The sequence below is a fragment of the Heptranchias perlo genome, chromosome 32 (genome assembly GCF_035084215.1).
Source record: "Heptranchias perlo isolate sHepPer1 chromosome 32, sHepPer1.hap1, whole genome shotgun sequence".
NCBI lineage: Eukaryota > Metazoa > Chordata > Chondrichthyes > Hexanchiformes > Hexanchidae > Heptranchias > Heptranchias perlo.
This window is the reverse complement of record NC_090356.1, coordinates 7,205,714-7,222,989: the sequence shown is the minus strand read 5'-3', so window position 1 is coordinate 7,222,989 and position 17,276 is coordinate 7,205,714. Positions and strand designations below refer to the sequence as shown.

The window sequence follows — 17,276 nt, the reverse complement described above, 5'->3', positions numbered from 1 at the left end:
CCAGATGTTTGGGGGGCCCTCCCCCGAGTGCTGTTGCGCTGTTGGAAGGAAGTTCACACTTATGAAACATCTGCCTACTTTCTGAATTTATTGTGGCAACAGTTGGCCCTGGAGAATGCAGAGACCAGGAATTACTGGTTATTATACTACAAATCACAGGGATAAATAAACACTGTGATTCATTTTCCCCGTGGCCTGCATGAAGAATGCTTTGCTTAAGTGTAAAAAAAAGAATGAAACAGTGACAAAGGGGGGTTTACTCCAAGACATTTTAATCCTTTAAATATCACGACAATGTGTTTGAACCCCAGCAGAAAGAAAAGGGCTGTTGGTCACTCTTCTGGAAAGATAAAATTTTCCCGAGACGTTGTGGGTGTGAGTGCCCTATTGGCGGTGTGTTGTATTTCTGGAATGGCCCATTGAAAACTGGGTTCTCTCTGTGTCTTTTGCACTCCTTTCTATTCGATTTGCAGTTCTGCAGTAAAATTACACATGATTGATGGCAGCAGTGCTTGTGCTCCACTCACATCCTAAAAGTGCTTCATATTGATGATTTGGTTCAGGATATTTTGTACATGAAACATAAATGGAAGAAACAGCACAATCAGTAGATGACCCCAGCCCAATATAATGCCTTGTCTGCCCAATATAAATGGCATTGCCATATAAAGTCATACATGCTATAAAGCTTAATTCTCATGGAACAAGCAGTTATACTACACTGTAAAATAGAGTGTAAAAAACCCTGGTTGTGCAAAAATCTGAGAAGCCCAGCTCCATTCTGAGTTTCACCTCAGAGTTGCAGTTAGTTGCATGCAGGATAACATGCCAACAGGAGTGCATTATATGCAGGATAACACAGCAACAGGTGTGCATTATATGCAGGATAACAGGGCAACAGGAGTGCATTACATGCAGGATAACACGCCAACAGGAGTGCATTACATGCAGGATAACACACCAACAGGAGTGCATTACATGCATGATAACATGCCAGCAGGAATCCATTACATGCAGGATAACACACCAACAGGAGTGCATTACATGCAGGATCACACACCAACAGGAGTGCATTACATGCAGGATAACACGCCAGTAGGAATCCATTACATGCAGGATAACACGCCAGCAGGAATAAATAATACACAGGATAACACACCAGCAGGTGTGCATTACAAGCAGGATAACACACCAGTAGCAATAAATGATACACAGGATAACACACCAGCAGGAGTGCATTACAAGCAGGATAACACACCAGTAGCAATAAATGATACACAGGATAACACACCAGTAGGAGTGCATTACATGAAGCATAGTACACCAATAGGAATAAATGATACATGAGATTCCTGCGATCAAATTGTGTGAGTTGAACTGTATGTGCTATTTTACAATGTCACTTGAGCTCTAATGCACATTTCACCAGACCAATTTATTGTGTTTTTGTTGGGGGTGAAAATTATTGAAAAAGTTTTGTGTGATTTACATCAGATTGGTGCAACCCCTTCTAGACATAAATGTCAGCAGCTTGTGTAACTTGAATTTATCAACAGTTCAACTTTTGGCCAAAGTATTCTTACTGGAGAAGGTCCAAATTGGTTCCTAAAACAATCTGCAATTGTTAACACTGCCTAATCTTACAGGGATGAAAACTCTATAATAACTATATTATAGTGTTCTAATTGGGATAAAGTAAATACATTTCTGACAGATATAGTGCTGGCTCAGTATATTGGAATACCAGTGCATGCCTCTTTGGAGTGATGGGGTGTAGGTTTGGACCATAGTTTCCCTGAGTTCATGACTGCTGCCTTGACATTGTGTGGAGACACAGAATACAGGCTAGCTGTAACCCAACTCACAGGGAAATCTGGTCACCTTGAACAATCGCATGCCTCTTCTAATCAATGCCTCAGAGTGGCACCAGTGAAAGGTAGTTTGGGAAACTCAGAGGGGGGGAAATTGGGGGAAAATTAGAGCCCAAATGACCTCAAATATAGAAGATTGATCAATATGTCTTGTTACAAAATACAGAATATTCCTTAATGGTTTTGCACTAAAAAAATTGAATTATTCAGTAATTTGAATTAAGCAACATCATTAACACAGCAATGTGGAAATTTAGTGCTAAAAATTAATTTATAAGATAACTTGAATTAATGAACTTTGAATTAAGAGTGGACTATATAAGCTGAAAAAACTGAAGCTGAAGAAGAGCTGGGGAGTTCTCCTCGGTGTCCTGGCCAATATTCATCCCTCAATCAACATCTATAAAACAAACTATCTGGTCATTATCACGATGCTGTTTGTGGGACCTTGCTGTATGCAAATTGGCTGCCAGGTTTCCTACATTACAATAGTGACTATACTTCAGAAGTACTTTATTGGCTGTGAAGTGCTTTGGGACATTCTTTTTTTTCTTTTTTTCCTCTAAAAATATCACTGATATGATAATTAACATCATGACTAAAATAGGCACTGCCACAAATGTGATTACTGGCACTATAACTTACACTTACATCCTTACTATCACTATCATTGTGACTTAAGTTGTCATTTTTCACGAACATGGCCAATGTCCCTAACACTGCACTAACACGACAACTAACAGTACACTGACACTTATACTCAGTTTCAAACAAAGGTGACTAACAGTTTCGATAAAAGTGTCAAAATTAATTACATCTGTTTAATGTAAAAAATATCATGTTAAGTCCAACATTTTTTTTAGTAAGCACTGTGAAAAGGTGTGAATAGGACATTTAATCTTGCACTGGGAAACCTAGTCATTTGAAAATAGGAAACCAGTTACACTGCAACTAGCAGTCTTAGAGCACTATCTTTAGAGGGTGTGATGTGACACCGGCAGAGCTGAGTTATACTGCTGGCTCTCCAGTAGCTCTCACCCAGCGACAATGGAACAATGGTTTCAAAATGGCATTTAGATTTCAATGCTAGGAGAAAACATGGGAATCCTGTAACTTTGCACCAGACTGCAGCTATAATGCAGCAGGTGTGAAACTCAAGGTGGTGTGACTATCTCCTGGCTTTAGTGCAGCCCATAATTAGTCCTCTGTTCTGACTACAGAGTCAGAGTTTTTGCATTGAGGCACAGACAAAAGTACTCTATGTTGATCCAGAAGCAACGATATAACTAGCACCCAAGTCACCTTGGTCAATGTGACCACTCTAGGGTAACATTAACTGCCCCTAGTCAGGACTTGTGTTTTTGCCAATTTTCTTCTCCTTCTTCCATCTCTTGACAGTGTCTAACCAAGCTGGGTTATGGTCCCACAGGTGCCTTTACTACCTTACTCAAGTGGCCATTCTTCATATGTGGAGGCACCGCAGTTCAGACTATTGCCGTCCAAACCCCCTTCCTGCACATTTTACAGCAGAGGTCACTGACTGACCTTCCTCTCACTAGCCCAGGGGCACTGAAGCTAACTGTAGCATGTCAATTGCTAACCTAATCGGGATTGGCTCACCAAACATAGTCCAAGAAACAAACTGGGGACCTTTTGTCCCACACCAACCTGCTTGACTCTTAAGTGCCCTCCGAAGTGGCTTAGCAAACCACTCCATTGTATCAAACCACTACAAAGAAAACTGCAGCAGTTCAAGAAGAAGGCTCACCACCACCTTCTTAGGGCAACTAGAGATGGGCAATACATGCTGGCCTTGTCAGCGATGCCCACAGCCTTAGAATTAATAATAATAGTACAAGTATGGTTTAGCCACAAGGCTGCCGTTATTATCTGAACCATCAAGGGTAGCCAGTTGGGGCAGGATCTGCTGTACAAAAATTAAAAGATTCTAATGGGTCGTTTCCTTACCTCTTTGGGTTGTATACAACACAACCAACGCCACCACTGCGCATGTCATGAGAAGGAGCAGCACAGTTAATGCAATTTCAATGAAAGTCCAACTTCTCTTGATTGATTTTGTCGACTTCTCGACGATATCCATCTGACTCTCCGATTTGCCCATTATGGTGACTCTATACGAAAAAAGATAGCGAGTGCAGTTACTGAAACAGACAGCAAGCACCGACTCTACCAGAACAGACTGGAATCGGATCGAACAAAAATAAACTACTTTACATCTGCACTTTCGCCTGATCTTCCATCTCCCCTTTCCTTTATGGGTGTCCGTGCCCACTGTGGATAAATCCCCCAATTTGTTATCGATGGGTGTTGTCTCCTTATAGCAATATATTGATCCGCGCAACCTGGGTGCTGGAAAGCGGGACTGCAGATGTCATTGAATGTTGGATTCTCTCAAACTGGGAGCAATAACACCGAATGTGGGCGAGTAAAGGACACATCGGCCAACTTTGCAGCGGAGTCTTGGAGAGTCGGGCTGTTGTGGTTCAAAGGTAAGAGGAAGCGAAGGTGGAGTTGGGGGTACAGGAGTCAAGGAGAACACTTCAGCCAGCAAGTATTTATCAGCCGAGTGACGGGAAACTCCCCCGGGGGAGTCATTCGTTAGATTGTTCCTGCAAAAAAAGGGGGAGGGAGCATGTAATGGAGACACAGGCAGGAATTCCTCCCTGGATCCTTGTCTTCCTGAAGGTCCTCCGTTCTCCAAATCTCGGCCACCAGCAAACGGAATCCATAGGGCGACAGGTCAGCAGATAGAAGGAACTGTAAACTCCCCAGCCCTGACCCAGCTCCTGATCCCAAGCATCCACACTAGTCAGTTTCAGTTCCGTCTCCTGACCCCCCCCCCCCCCCCCCAGCTGCACTGGAGTCGGTGCCGTGTGCTCGGAGAGATCACTGCAATGCAGTTTCACTAAGTTTTAATAGAGAGAATGAGCAGGCTATCGAACTGCGGCAATTTATAGAAGGACCGAGGTTCACTTTTTAAAAAATGATTATACAGCTTTGAACGGTGATCAAATGTCCAGCTTTTGTTAGTTTTGAAGCTTGATTGTGAGTAGCGCATCTACGTGGAGTCAATTTCAGTCGTGAGACTCAAAATAAGTGAAAATAAATGGGTTAAACCGTCCGTTCAAATAGTGGGTAGAGAGACCCATTAAATCTAGAATTGACAGTAGTATTATGGGGCACAATGTGCTAAATGTTGCTGCAAGAATATCACAGTGTAATTTAACATGTCAGCCTTGGTTAGCAACGTGTTAGCAGTTGCCTCTGAATCAGACGGTCGCGGGTTCAAGTCCCACTCTAGAGACTTGAACCCATAATCCAGGCTGACACTTCAGTGCAGTGCTGAACTGTCGAAGGTGCCCTCTTTTAGATGAGACATTAAACTAAGCCCTGTGTGCCCTCTCAGGTGGGCCTAAAATATCCCATGGGACTATTCGAAGAAGAGCAGGGGAGTTCTCCCCGGTGTCCTGGCCGATATTTATCCCTCAACCAACACCACTAAAACAGATTATCTGGTCATTTATCACATTGTCTGTGGGAGCTTGCTGTGCACAAATTTGGCTGCCACACATCCTACATTACAACAGTGATGACACTTCAAAAGTACTTCATTAACTATCAAGCATTTTGGGATGTCCCGATGTTGTGATGTTTATAAATGCAAGTTCTTTCTTTCTTATTTCAAGACATATTTGACTTACTTGGAATTGTAAATCCAAACCTATTTTCTATTTACACAATCTACTCAGTCCCCTTAAGGCTTCCCCAATAGTCCAGCTGATAACTTCACTGTTCAATGTGTCACTAAGCCACAAAGACCAGGAAGGACCCAGATTCAATTCCTGATTTGTGTTGAGTTAGTTTACCTCAGTCAGGCTTGTGGTAGAAGTGCCAAGATTAGCCTCAATGTCCCTAGGTTAGGGAGGAGAAAAATCAGCCAGGTGGAGGATATCTGGACTATGCGGCCGTAGAGGTCTCCCTGAAGCCCTCCCGCTTGTGTGTGTTGCTGATAATTCACTGAAAGAAAACTTCCATTTATATAGCGTCTTTCACAACCTCAGGACAACACAAAGCACTTTACAAGCATTGAAGTGTGGTCACTGTTGTAATATAGGAAACGCGGCAGTCAATTTGCACACAGCAAGGTCTCACAAACAGCAATGAAATAAATGACCAGATCATCTATTTTAGGTGTTGGTTGAGGGATAAATGTTGGCTAGGACACCGGGAGTGCTCCCCTGCTCTTCTTTGAATAGTGCCGTGGGATCTTTTACGTTCACCTGTGGGGCCTCAGTTTAACATCTTATCCAAAAAATGGTATCTCCGACAGTGCAGCACTCCCTCGGTGTTGCCTAAATTATATGCTCAAGTCTCTAGAGTGGGACTTGAACCTATAACCTTCTGGCTCAGAGGCAAGAATGCTACCAGTGAGCCATAGCTGAAACTGAAAGGAATAAATTGGTCCAAACTTCACACTGAGACATCTCACAATTTAAAATGTAATGGAAAGGCATGGAGATCTAGACATTTTATACTGCTGCTCATTTTTGGCTGGGTGTGATTTCTCAAAATAACTAAACTCACGTAATAACACTGCTTTATAACATTTGTGCTATAAACCTGGCTAATCTGGGATTAAGGATTTCCTTGAACATGAATTTACAGTTTGAAAGAAATAACTCACATTTCTATAGCACTTTATCATGTCCTCAGGTTGTCTCATAAGGCTGTACAACGAGTGAATTACTTTTGAGGAACAATCACATATGTTACATAGGCAAACGTGGCAGCCAATATGTGCAGCAGCAAGGTTTCACAAACAGCAAATTAATGATGTTTTTGGTGATGTTGGTTGAGTGTTGACCAGGATACCAGGAGAACTCCCTGCTCCTCTTCAAATAGTGCCATGAGATCTTTAACATACACTTGGGCAGGCAGATAGAACCTTGGTTTAACATCTCATCTGAAAGACAGCACCTCCAACAATGCAGCATTCCCTCAATATTGCCCTGAAGTGTTAACTCGATTACGTGCTCAAGTCTTGAAGTGGGGCTTTAACCAACAATTTTCACAACTGAACCAAGATGAATGTACATTATTTTTTTCCTCTCCTCCTCTCCTGAAGGAACTAACTCACATTGGAGTTCCATGGGTGATATCTGCTTTTCAGTACCTCGTCCAACTGGCCGTTCCGCACATAGGAGCCTAGACAGTGAGTGTCAGCGGGTTATTTGATTGCGGGTATGTGTATTGCAGCTAAGCCTGAAGTCTACATGCATATATTTCAAATAGGAGTCACTGGACAGTGATGAGGTGTAACACCCTAGCTCACTTTTCCATTCCTTAATCTTGAAGCAAATTGTAGCATCACTATCATTTTGGCTGAGATCAAATAACCCAACAGAGATTGGGGATTGAGTTTGGGACCTTCCTGGTAATTTTATTTGACTAAAATTTTTTGGACTGTTGAATAACTCATTGAACACTGAGGGAAGAAGTGCTCTGGTCACTGTGTGCAGTGACATCGTAAATATGTTCTTTTTGAACACATTTAGGATACTGCCACACATAGTGAGTGGAGCAATTCTTCACCCTTGGTTATAATTTCCATAGAGAAGACTGCAGGCTAGGAAGAAAATATGTGGGAGACAGACAGACACAAACATTAAATGAATTTGCACAAGTGATCTCGATCACCTCCCTGGAGTTATATAGAGAGACAGCGCCATAAAACGAGGACTGATAAACCATTCCAGAAACTAACAGTTAACTTTGAGAAGTTTAATGAAAATTTTTGTAGATATTTTTACTTGGCTTGTGACCATGGTGATTTATGACTTCAATAAACATTTTTTAAAAATCTGCATTTGGGGTGGGAAAAATCCCACTGCAGTTTCACAACTTTTTTAGACATATTTTTGAAAGTAAAAGGTCATGTTAAATGTTGAATGCATTTGAAGGCTGTTTATATAAATGTATTAACATTAGAAGGATTCCAGAGGTGAAGATTTTGCCTAGGTTTCTCCATATTCTACATTTAAGGTTACTTATGCAACTCGAGGGCCAATATTTAAAGTAAGGTTCTTATGACATAACTCTGTTTGCTATTTTAATGGGGATGTAATTCATTTAAAATAAATGGATTGATGCTCATGATAAAATGGTTAACAGAAGAATGTCAAATGAACATGTTAAGTGTTCTTATGCAATCCATTCTCTTGTCATATCTGTCAAGATTAAAGTCTATGTCCTCAAATTATTCTATGAGACACTAGCCTATGAATACTGTCTTAAAGTTCTTCCTTACTACTTTTCTAGAGTGTTTATTCATTTGCATTTTAGACACGTTTTAGAAAGTGATCCTGTTATACAAACATTGGTGCATGTGAGAGTTGTTTTATATGCTAATGTCCTATAGTTTCCAGCTTAATATCAAACTGATCAATGCTAATGTAGCAGAGGAAGGAATCTCAGATATGTGTAGTCAACGTTTATATGCTAGTACAATGTCATTTTAGGGCCCATAGGTTTTTTTTACCCTTCCTCAAGTTCAGATTTATGGGCAGCAGGTGCCTTCCGGTCTCACCTAAGTGGCCATCCTTCATGTGTGAACCTAGATAGTGAGTTGGCAAGCTATTTGACCACGGGAGGAAATGAAAGTTGAGGTCAACACAGCCCTCGATAGAAATCCTCACACCTGCACCTTCTAGCAAGGGTTATTGGATAGCAATCAGATTGGAAACCCTGTCTGATGTTCTCCCTGCCCAGTCCAAGTACACTACAAGCACATTGTGGCGTCCTTGTCACCACGTTGACTGAGATCAACTAACTTAGCAATCCCACACTGGGCAGTACATTTATCAACTCATTCATCCAGTGTGTTCATGTATAGTTGGCTTATAATATATTTGGGTTAAATTAAATAAAAACAGGGAAACTTTCGTCCTGTTTTGGGGAAAGTACAGACTTTGGTTTGTAATATGAGCAGGAAATGAAGTCTGCCATTGGCTGTCAAAGGGTAAAAACCTTGGTTCTGTTGAAAGACAAATATTTCTATTGTGTAAGAATTTTCCAATGGCTCGTACAGTATATTGTTTTAGTGTAAAGTTATATTAAGATTTGATTTCAGGTGCAGCCGGAATTAATACAAATTGGATTAGTGCAGGAGTGTCCAAGCCTTTTGTCTTGGTAGTACAATTAGATGATTACCAGAGCCTTGGGGCACATATGAAGTTTAAATCCATGTTTCCATTAATGTGTGGATACTCATGGATCTTGGTGTTCTGATTTAGGAATTATCCATCAACGAGGCAACAGCAAACTTCCAGATCCACAAAATTTAAACACAAGCCAAATCAGAGAATGTGCAATGTAAGCGCAAAGGGAACTGAGTTGCCCAGGCTGGATGACCAGGACTTATAGATTGCATTTCATCCAGGGCTGAACACCCTCAGTGGCCCTGGCCTATGAAAGGGGGTCAAAAACAATTCAGCCAAGGATCCCACTCCTGATTGCTATTCAGTGACTCCTGCTGGAAAGTGCACGTGTGTGGATATTGGGTGAGGACCAAAACTGTGATGCCCTTCGTGGTCAAATATGCTACCGACACTCACATATGAAGAATAGCCACTTAGGCAAACAACTGGAGCGCTGTCAGCAGCTGTGGAAGTGTACTGCAGCAAAAGTCGGCACCTTTATCAGAGGACAGATGAAAGTTAGCTAAAAGGACGCTATTAAAAAATCTACAAATTGAACTCATTTGCTCTTAAAGGGTATTTTAGTGCGATAAATAACTCACATTTTTCTGGTTTTAACGATCACCTGGTACACAGAACTGCTCCAGGGTTCTTACAAGGCTTGCTCATCTTGCTCATTAAAGAGGACGTACAGAACCTAAATTGGTTTTCAAGGTACCACGATCTTTCTCCGTGAAAGACACAATGCTGTAATTTTAAAATGCCATTAATGGAAATTGACTGTGGTGAGGTGGAAACTGGCTACATTTTACAAATAAACTTGAAAGCTTTCGATCCATTTTAACCAGTTGGGAGCCTCAGTAAAAAGCCATTTAGCAGAATGAGAGGTAATGCATCTCTTAGTACAATTGTTTGATAAGTAAAGGGCGGTGGTGCGGCAAAGTCAAAATGCATGCATCCAACTCCGTTGACAGGCAGCTTGATTTGCCTCTGTGTGATTCTTGTGGCAATGCTTCTTCCAGTGATAGTGTTGGAAGTGAATGAGACAAGCGAGCAACACGTTAATCACGAATCAGTCTCTGAAGAAGCAGTCCAAATAAAACGAGGAAAGTGCTCGACGATGTATAAATATTCTGAACTGACAATCTACTTTGCAATTGATTCGATGGTTTGTGTTTTTCACTTGCAAACCAAGATGGAAAAATAATCTGTCTAAAAAGGGAGAACAAATAGTAAATCTGAAAGGTGACTGTAGTAGATCTTTGTTCCCCAAATTTCTCTTTTGAAGGTGTTACCTTTCTTGTAATTTTTCTGGCATCATTCTGGTACCTCATAATGTGTAAACCCAGACAATGTGTGTTGACAGGCTATTTGACTGTGGAGGGTATCCCATCTTCACTCAGCTTTCTGACAAAGGGTCACTGCATACTGATCGGTATATGCTTATGCTCACCTCTAGCCTAAGAACATTGAGGTCAATTGTACTGCCCTAACTGCGATCAGTTAACTCATATAGACCGGGAGTTGAACCAGTGCCCTTCTGGTCCATGGAGCTTTCTGCCATACTAAGTAATGCATTTAGTCAATAAGCCAATGGACTGTAGTTGCTCTTCTATAGCAACACTGATAGAATGATTCATAGGTCATAGGTCAGTCTATGCATCCTTCACCCTCCTACACCTGACACGATGTCTCTCTCAAGGTGCTTTCACAATATAGCATTACAGCCAGGTGCAGCTGTGCTGCCTTGCCCTAGTTGGTTGTACTCCTTAATGTAACTGAGTTGATAGATCCACAAATGTGCTGTGTGGTTAAGGGCACGAGTTTCAGTTATGCAAACATGGGGGGGGGGGTAAGTCGGTTGCACATCATTGTACTCTGGCTCTCTGTATATCATAGATGAACCTAGCACGTCTCCCTCCTGAAATGACACCCCAAGAGACAAGTAAAAGCACCTATATATCATTGTAAATGATCAATACTACACTTCATCAATTCTCAAAGCACTTTGAACTTATATCACACTCTTCTGGAGTTTGCATATACAGGATTGGTCACAAGATGTGTTGTAGAGGGAGGGGAGAAAATGAGTATGATGGACTTCCTTCATTAAACATATCTTTTCAGCTGCTCAGGATTTGCCTCCTCACCCCATTTGTTGTACAAGACCAAGAGAGGTGACAGTGCTGCCCCTACTGGGAATACAGACAGAATGTGGATTTGCAGTTGTTGGTGGAGGTGTCCAATTTTTTTTATTTTGGCCAGTGGGCTGAGCAGATCAGCCAGCCTGTACTGGCCTGTTAAGCGGTTTTGTACTCGCTACAGGATAGTGGAAATCTGGAACTCTTTCCCCAAAAAAGTTGTTGAGGCTGGGGGTCAGTTGAAAATTTCAAAATTGAGATTGATAGATTTTTGTTAGGCAAGTTTTTTTTAAGGGTTACAGAATCAAGGTGGGTTGATGGAGTTAAGATATAGATCAGCCATGATCTAACTAAATGGTGGAACAGACTCGAGGGGCTGAATGGCCTCCTCCTGTTCCTATGTTCCTGCTTTGTATGAACCTTGACCAGCCACTGGGTAAAGCCAGTTACATCATCATGAACCGCAGTTTTAAAACCATTGTGCGTGAGAGTTTGCATATGTCAAATGGCTTTCAAGCAGCTACTGTAGGATCCAGCCCAGAATATAAAGCAGCCATGATATAAATGACAGAGCTCCCCTCAGTCTTAGTTAGCTGAGTGCTGCATCTCAAAGGCTTAAAATGTAGCAGTCAGCCAGCTCCTGTGGTCCCCGCATTGCCTCCAGTGACTACTTCTGAGTTCTTGACCAAAAAAGGTACTATATTTAAAAAAGAGCCCAGGCAGATGCTGTGACATTAAACAGCAATGTGACTTAGTGTCAAAGATTGACTGAAAATTAAAGTACAGGGTGTTGTCTGGACTGCAATCATCACTTAACCTTTTGGCCCACATGTTCCAATTCTGGAGTGTTAGTTATATTTCAGTTGTCACATCCCCGCCTGCGCTTGTGCTCTGTGGGAAGTCTCATGAAAGGGGGGTCTCATTAATTATTCATGATTAGGGGTGCATACTCTCTGCTTTTTAAATTGAAAATAAATAAATAAGTGCAGTTGAACATTCTGGGCCCTTCCTACAGCTCGGTAAATAGAGAGTATTAAATCTACTTAGAGCTCCTCCCAGAGTTTAATAAATAGGGATTATCACAGGGTCCTTCCCAGAGTCTGATAAGTATAGAATATTATTTCTAGCTGGAGCCTCTCACAGAGCTTGATAAAAAGGAATATCACACAGAATTTATTCAGGCTGCTTCCCAGAGTTTGATAAATAGGGACTGTCATAGTATCCTTCCCAGAGCCCAGTAAGTATGGGATATCATGTGTCATTTATTGGACTGCCCACAAGCCCAATAATTAGGGACTATTACATGATATTTGCTCAGAACCCTTTTAAGAATCTGTTAAGCAGGAGAATATCACACAGTATTAATTCAGGGTCCTTTCCAGAGACTGGTAATGGAGAATATTATGAATTTTTTTGTTTAGTATTTCTAATGGAGCCAAGAAGGAATGTTGCTTCGAGAGGGATCCAATTTAATCCTATATTCATGCCTAATTCCCCATCGTTACTACAAATGGAATTCATTAGGAGCTCTTTAATTGACTATACAGCTTAAGGCTAGGGCTATTTTAATGCTGCTGTAATTCAATTTCACTGTTCTTTTGCAGTCTAGATAGATATCTTGGTTGATGGCTATTACATCACATGCCCGACTTATCATTATTGTACAATAATTCAGATTTATTAAAACAAAGCTTTCCAAACTCTTTGTAGCACAAACAATTGGCAAGTGTAGAACTCTGCAAGTTCCTCCAGATTATTTACTGTCTGCTTACCTCAGCGGATGACAGTTGCCTGTAGGTCAGAAGGGTGTGAGTTTGACTCCCGCCTTCAGGATTTGGGCCTATAATCCAGGCTGGCAATTCATTACAGTACTGAGGGTATTGCTGGAGGTGCTGTGCTTTGGATAGGAACATAGGAACAGGAATAGGCCATTCAGCCCTTCGAACCTGTTCCGCCATTCAATTAGATCACGGCTGATCTGTACCTCAACCCCATTTACCCACCTTTGCTCCATATCCCTTGATACCCATACCTAACAAAAATTCTATCGATTTCAGACTTAAGATATAAAACCGAGTTCCTGTCTGCTCAGGTGGATGTTCAAGGCACTGATCGCTGTGGTGTTTTAAATAACAATGTTTTCAAGTGTAGGATCTGTAACATCTCAGGTAAGTAAAATCCCATTTAGCCATGGGTGGATATAAGTCAGTATCTGCACTGCCTTGAATAGTGTGATTGAAGAGTTTCCTCACCCTGTTAATCAGTGTACCCACCCTGAAATAACAGGCCAGTACTCTGTCCTGGTCAATACTCTTCCCATCAATCAATACACCAAAAACATATCAACTGGTCATTCATCTCATTGCTGCTGGTGGGATTTTGCTTGGTGCAAATTAGCCACCAAATTTGCCTTCATAACAACAGTCACTATACATCAAAGTAATATGCTGTATGTGAAGTGCTTTCGGATGTTTTAGAGAGATGTGATAAAGTGCTATATAAATGCCACAAATATTAGACATTTACTTTGAGAATAAAAGGAGACCCTTTGTTAATCAAACTCAGTATATATTCTTGAACTTAACATTTGCTAGCTCTTTCATTTCTGTATTAATTTTATATTAAATTAAAGTAAGCAAACTGGGAGGTGATAGGGGTGTGGTACAGTTGGTCTTAGCAACACCTGGATTTGGGATCCCATTCTTTAGTGATACCCAGTGACCCTTGTTGGAAAGAACATGTGTGGATGGCAAGTGAGGACAGGACCATGTTTGGCCATGGTAGTCCCCATGGTTGAGATGGAGGCCATCACACCAAACCCTAATCCTGTCTCTACCCAATAACCACCACACATTCAGTAGTAACATTCAAAAGAAAATTGGATCTCTGTTTAAAAAGGAAAAATTTGCGGTGTTATGGGGAAAGAGCAGGAGAGTGGGACTAATTGGATAGCTCTTTCAAAGAGCCGGCACAGGCACGATTAGTGAATGGCCTCCTTCTGTGCTGTATGATCTATGAACTGCCCCATGTAATCAAAATCCCATTACTCTTTTGTCACTTTATTTTTAAAATTAATAAAAATTAACATTTCACTAAAATAAATACCAAAAATTGGTTTACAGAATGCAGCCATGTGAATTCACTATTATTGTGAAAGCCAGACCTTATTTATTTGAAGTGCATCGGGACGTTTTACTACGTTAAAGGCACAATATAAATGCGAGTTGTAATAATTTTGTCTTTAATTTGCTCATTTTCAGTTTTAAAAACATTTTTCCACTGAGGTAAATGGGCTAAAAGGTTGTTTAAAATAACAGTGTTTTCAAGTGTAGGATTTGTAACATCTCAGGTAAGTAAAATCCCATTTAACCATAAGTCAGTATCTGCACTGCCTTGAATAGTGTGATTGAAGAATTTCCTCACCCTTTACTCGGTGAAATAACAGGGCAATTTTAAGATCATGAAGTGAGCTCTCTGACAGCTCAGGTAAAGCCACTGTCCAGTATGGATCTGAGTCCTGCTGACCAGCTCCTCGGTCTGTGCTGAGTCAGCTGATCTCAAGCCAGGGTGGCAGTAAAGAGGTGATTCTGTCATTCCAGCAGGGAGCAGTGCTAGCAGGGAGCATATAGGCGGGCAGACATCCCGGATATTGACAGGCTGGATACTCACAGTTTGCCCAAGCTATGCGCCTTATGATCTTTGCCAGAAGTGCTGGATTGTGGAAATAAAGGAACAAAGCAGAAAGAAAGACTTGCATTTATACAGCACCTTTCACAACCTCAGGACATCCCAAAGCGCTTTACAGCCAATGAAATACTTTTTGAAGGGTGGTCACTGTTGTGTAATGTAGGAAACGCGGCAGCCAATTTGCACACAGCAAGGTCCCACAAACAGCAATGTTATAATGACCAGATAATCTGTTTTTAGGTGTTGGTTGAGGGATAAATATTGTCCAGAACACCGGGGAGAACTCCCCCGTTCTTCTTCGAATTTTGTCATGAGATCTTTCACATCTACAAGGAGAGGGCAGGTTTAATGTCTCATCCGAAAGACGGCAACTCTGACAGTGCAGCGCTCTCTCAGGACTGCACTGAAGTGTCAGCTGAGATTTTGTGCTCGTCTCCGGAGTGGTGCTTGAACCCACAAACTTCTAACTCATAGGTGTAAGTGCTACCGACTGACCCCCATATTATGGAATCACCCTTTAAAAGGTGCTGCAAATGGCTTCAATGTCTGTGGGCTGGGGAAGGGTGAAATCAGCCAAGGTTTCCTCTTCTGATTTGCTATCAGTGGCTCCTGCTGAAACTGCAGCTGTGTGGACCGAGTGCAATAAATCAACAATAAATCAGCGCCTGAGAAAATGTCCCCCTCGCCTCTGTTTTCTGTGAACCCTGTATCTAGGGAGCACTTTCATCATCTGTGCAGAGTTAAAATTACAGCCTTTTTGCAGCTGAGAACTATTGCAACCAGAAAGGAACTATCACAATTTAATGGACCATCTTAAGTTATAACATTCACGCTAAATATACTTCTGCTTACTATAAAGCATTGTAGCCTTATTACTGCCCGTCAGGGTAACTGCTGCAAAATGATGGGTGCCACCTTAAGCTGTATTTCTGTTACTATCTCTTTCAGAAATGTTTTGTGCTATTTTTATTATTGATGGAATTCTCTACATTTAAATCTCTCTCTGGGTCACCTATATAATGGCTACATTTTCTTTACACATCAGCTTCTGGGACTTAATAATTCATCTTTCAAGTTCAGCCCACGCAGAGGGCTATTTTGTACATTCTTCGTCTGAGAAAAAATTTATAAGATCGAACAGGCTTGCTGTTTTAATGCAATCTGCAAAACAAGGCACGGACAGTTCAATAGATTTACAGCAAAGGATCAGAAAAGAGGACAGTGGGGCAGAGAGAGAGAGAACATAAGAGGAGAAAAAACTACTTTTTTTTAATACTCACGGGTTGCCTTTGTGTTGCCTGTAGAAGGAGTCCGCAAGTGGGGAGGGAGGCTTGTGTTCCAGCACAATGCTCTGTTCAATACAACAGTCCAGTTCTCTTTGATGCTGTTCTCAAATGGTGATGAATTAGGCACGAGTCTTGAAATGTAAATCCTCTAACAATCTTGCCTGAGCAAGTAGCACTGTGAGGGGAGAGGGAATTCGCTAGCTCCACACAGGTGGATCAGAATGCCAAGTGAACTTGGGATGTAATGACTGTGAGCTCAGCTGATGGGTTGAAATGATACATGCATATGGTAATGAGCACTGTGTGTCTGTGTCTGTCACACTTGCCTGCTCATACTTAGAGCCTTATTATTAAACTTTCAAATGCATTTGTCTAGTTTATATTAAAATATACAAGAAAATGAAATTAATTTGTGTATTATTTGGAGTCTTTATTTAGCCTTTTTCGTCCTCTGCCCAATTTTACCCCGTGAAGGGGCTGATTCAAGCTGGGATTTAGTTTAATAGGAAGTAGCAACTCCTTCCAAAGTGACCATTCTTCATGCGTGAACCCAGACAGTGAGTGTTAGCTGGCTATTTGACCATGAGGGAAGATTACAGTCAAGCCCACTTCCACCCTTACCCAACATCCACACACATGGACTTCCCAACAGGAGTTACTGGATAGCGATCAACAGTGGGAACCCTGGTTAATTGCTTGCCCACCTCCTTAACCCAGGGGCACTGAGGCTCCTATAATAGCCACAGCTAAATCGCGTAACTAAGCACACACTTTGGGGGTTGAACGCGAGATCCTCTTGGTCTGTATGTCACAGCATCAAACCAGCTGGTGCACTTACCAGTTTTGACGCAAGTTATGTCATTGCGTTACATGTTCACATAGCAGAAAAGAAATCTGTTCAAGATTAAGGGGAGAGTATCCTTTTAATTCTGTTGGGTATTTATTGAAAGGACTTTTTCTCCTTTAACTGAATACAGAAGAGTTTTGATGGATAAGAGGATTACTGACACATGTTTATATTATTCTACATTGTTTAAGAGGCTCATTGAGATCAATACCTGTTTAGAGCAAAGG

General features: G+C 41.4%; 1 protein-coding gene across 3 annotated transcripts in view; it reads right to left on the bottom strand.

Moving 5' to 3' along the window:
* Window positions 1-16,443, bottom strand: part of mmel1 (membrane metallo-endopeptidase-like 1) — a 69,207-nt gene extending 52,764 nt beyond the window's left edge. For 2 of the 3 annotated variants that reach the window (XM_067970270.1, XM_067970272.1), the window contains exons 1-2: window positions 4,107-4,700; window positions 3,840-4,003 (exon numbers count right to left, since the gene is read on the bottom strand). In XM_067970270.1, coding sequence (XP_067826371.1) covers window positions 3,840-4,003; window positions 4,107-4,132 — 190 coding nt within the window. In that variant the 5' untranslated portion in view covers window positions 4,133-4,700. Of the gene's footprint in view, window positions 1-3,839; window positions 4,004-4,106; window positions 4,701-16,196 lie in introns of those variants that run through there. The other variant, XM_067970271.1, reaches the window with a different exon arrangement.
* Between the last annotated feature and the right edge of the window lie 833 nt (window positions 16,444-17,276).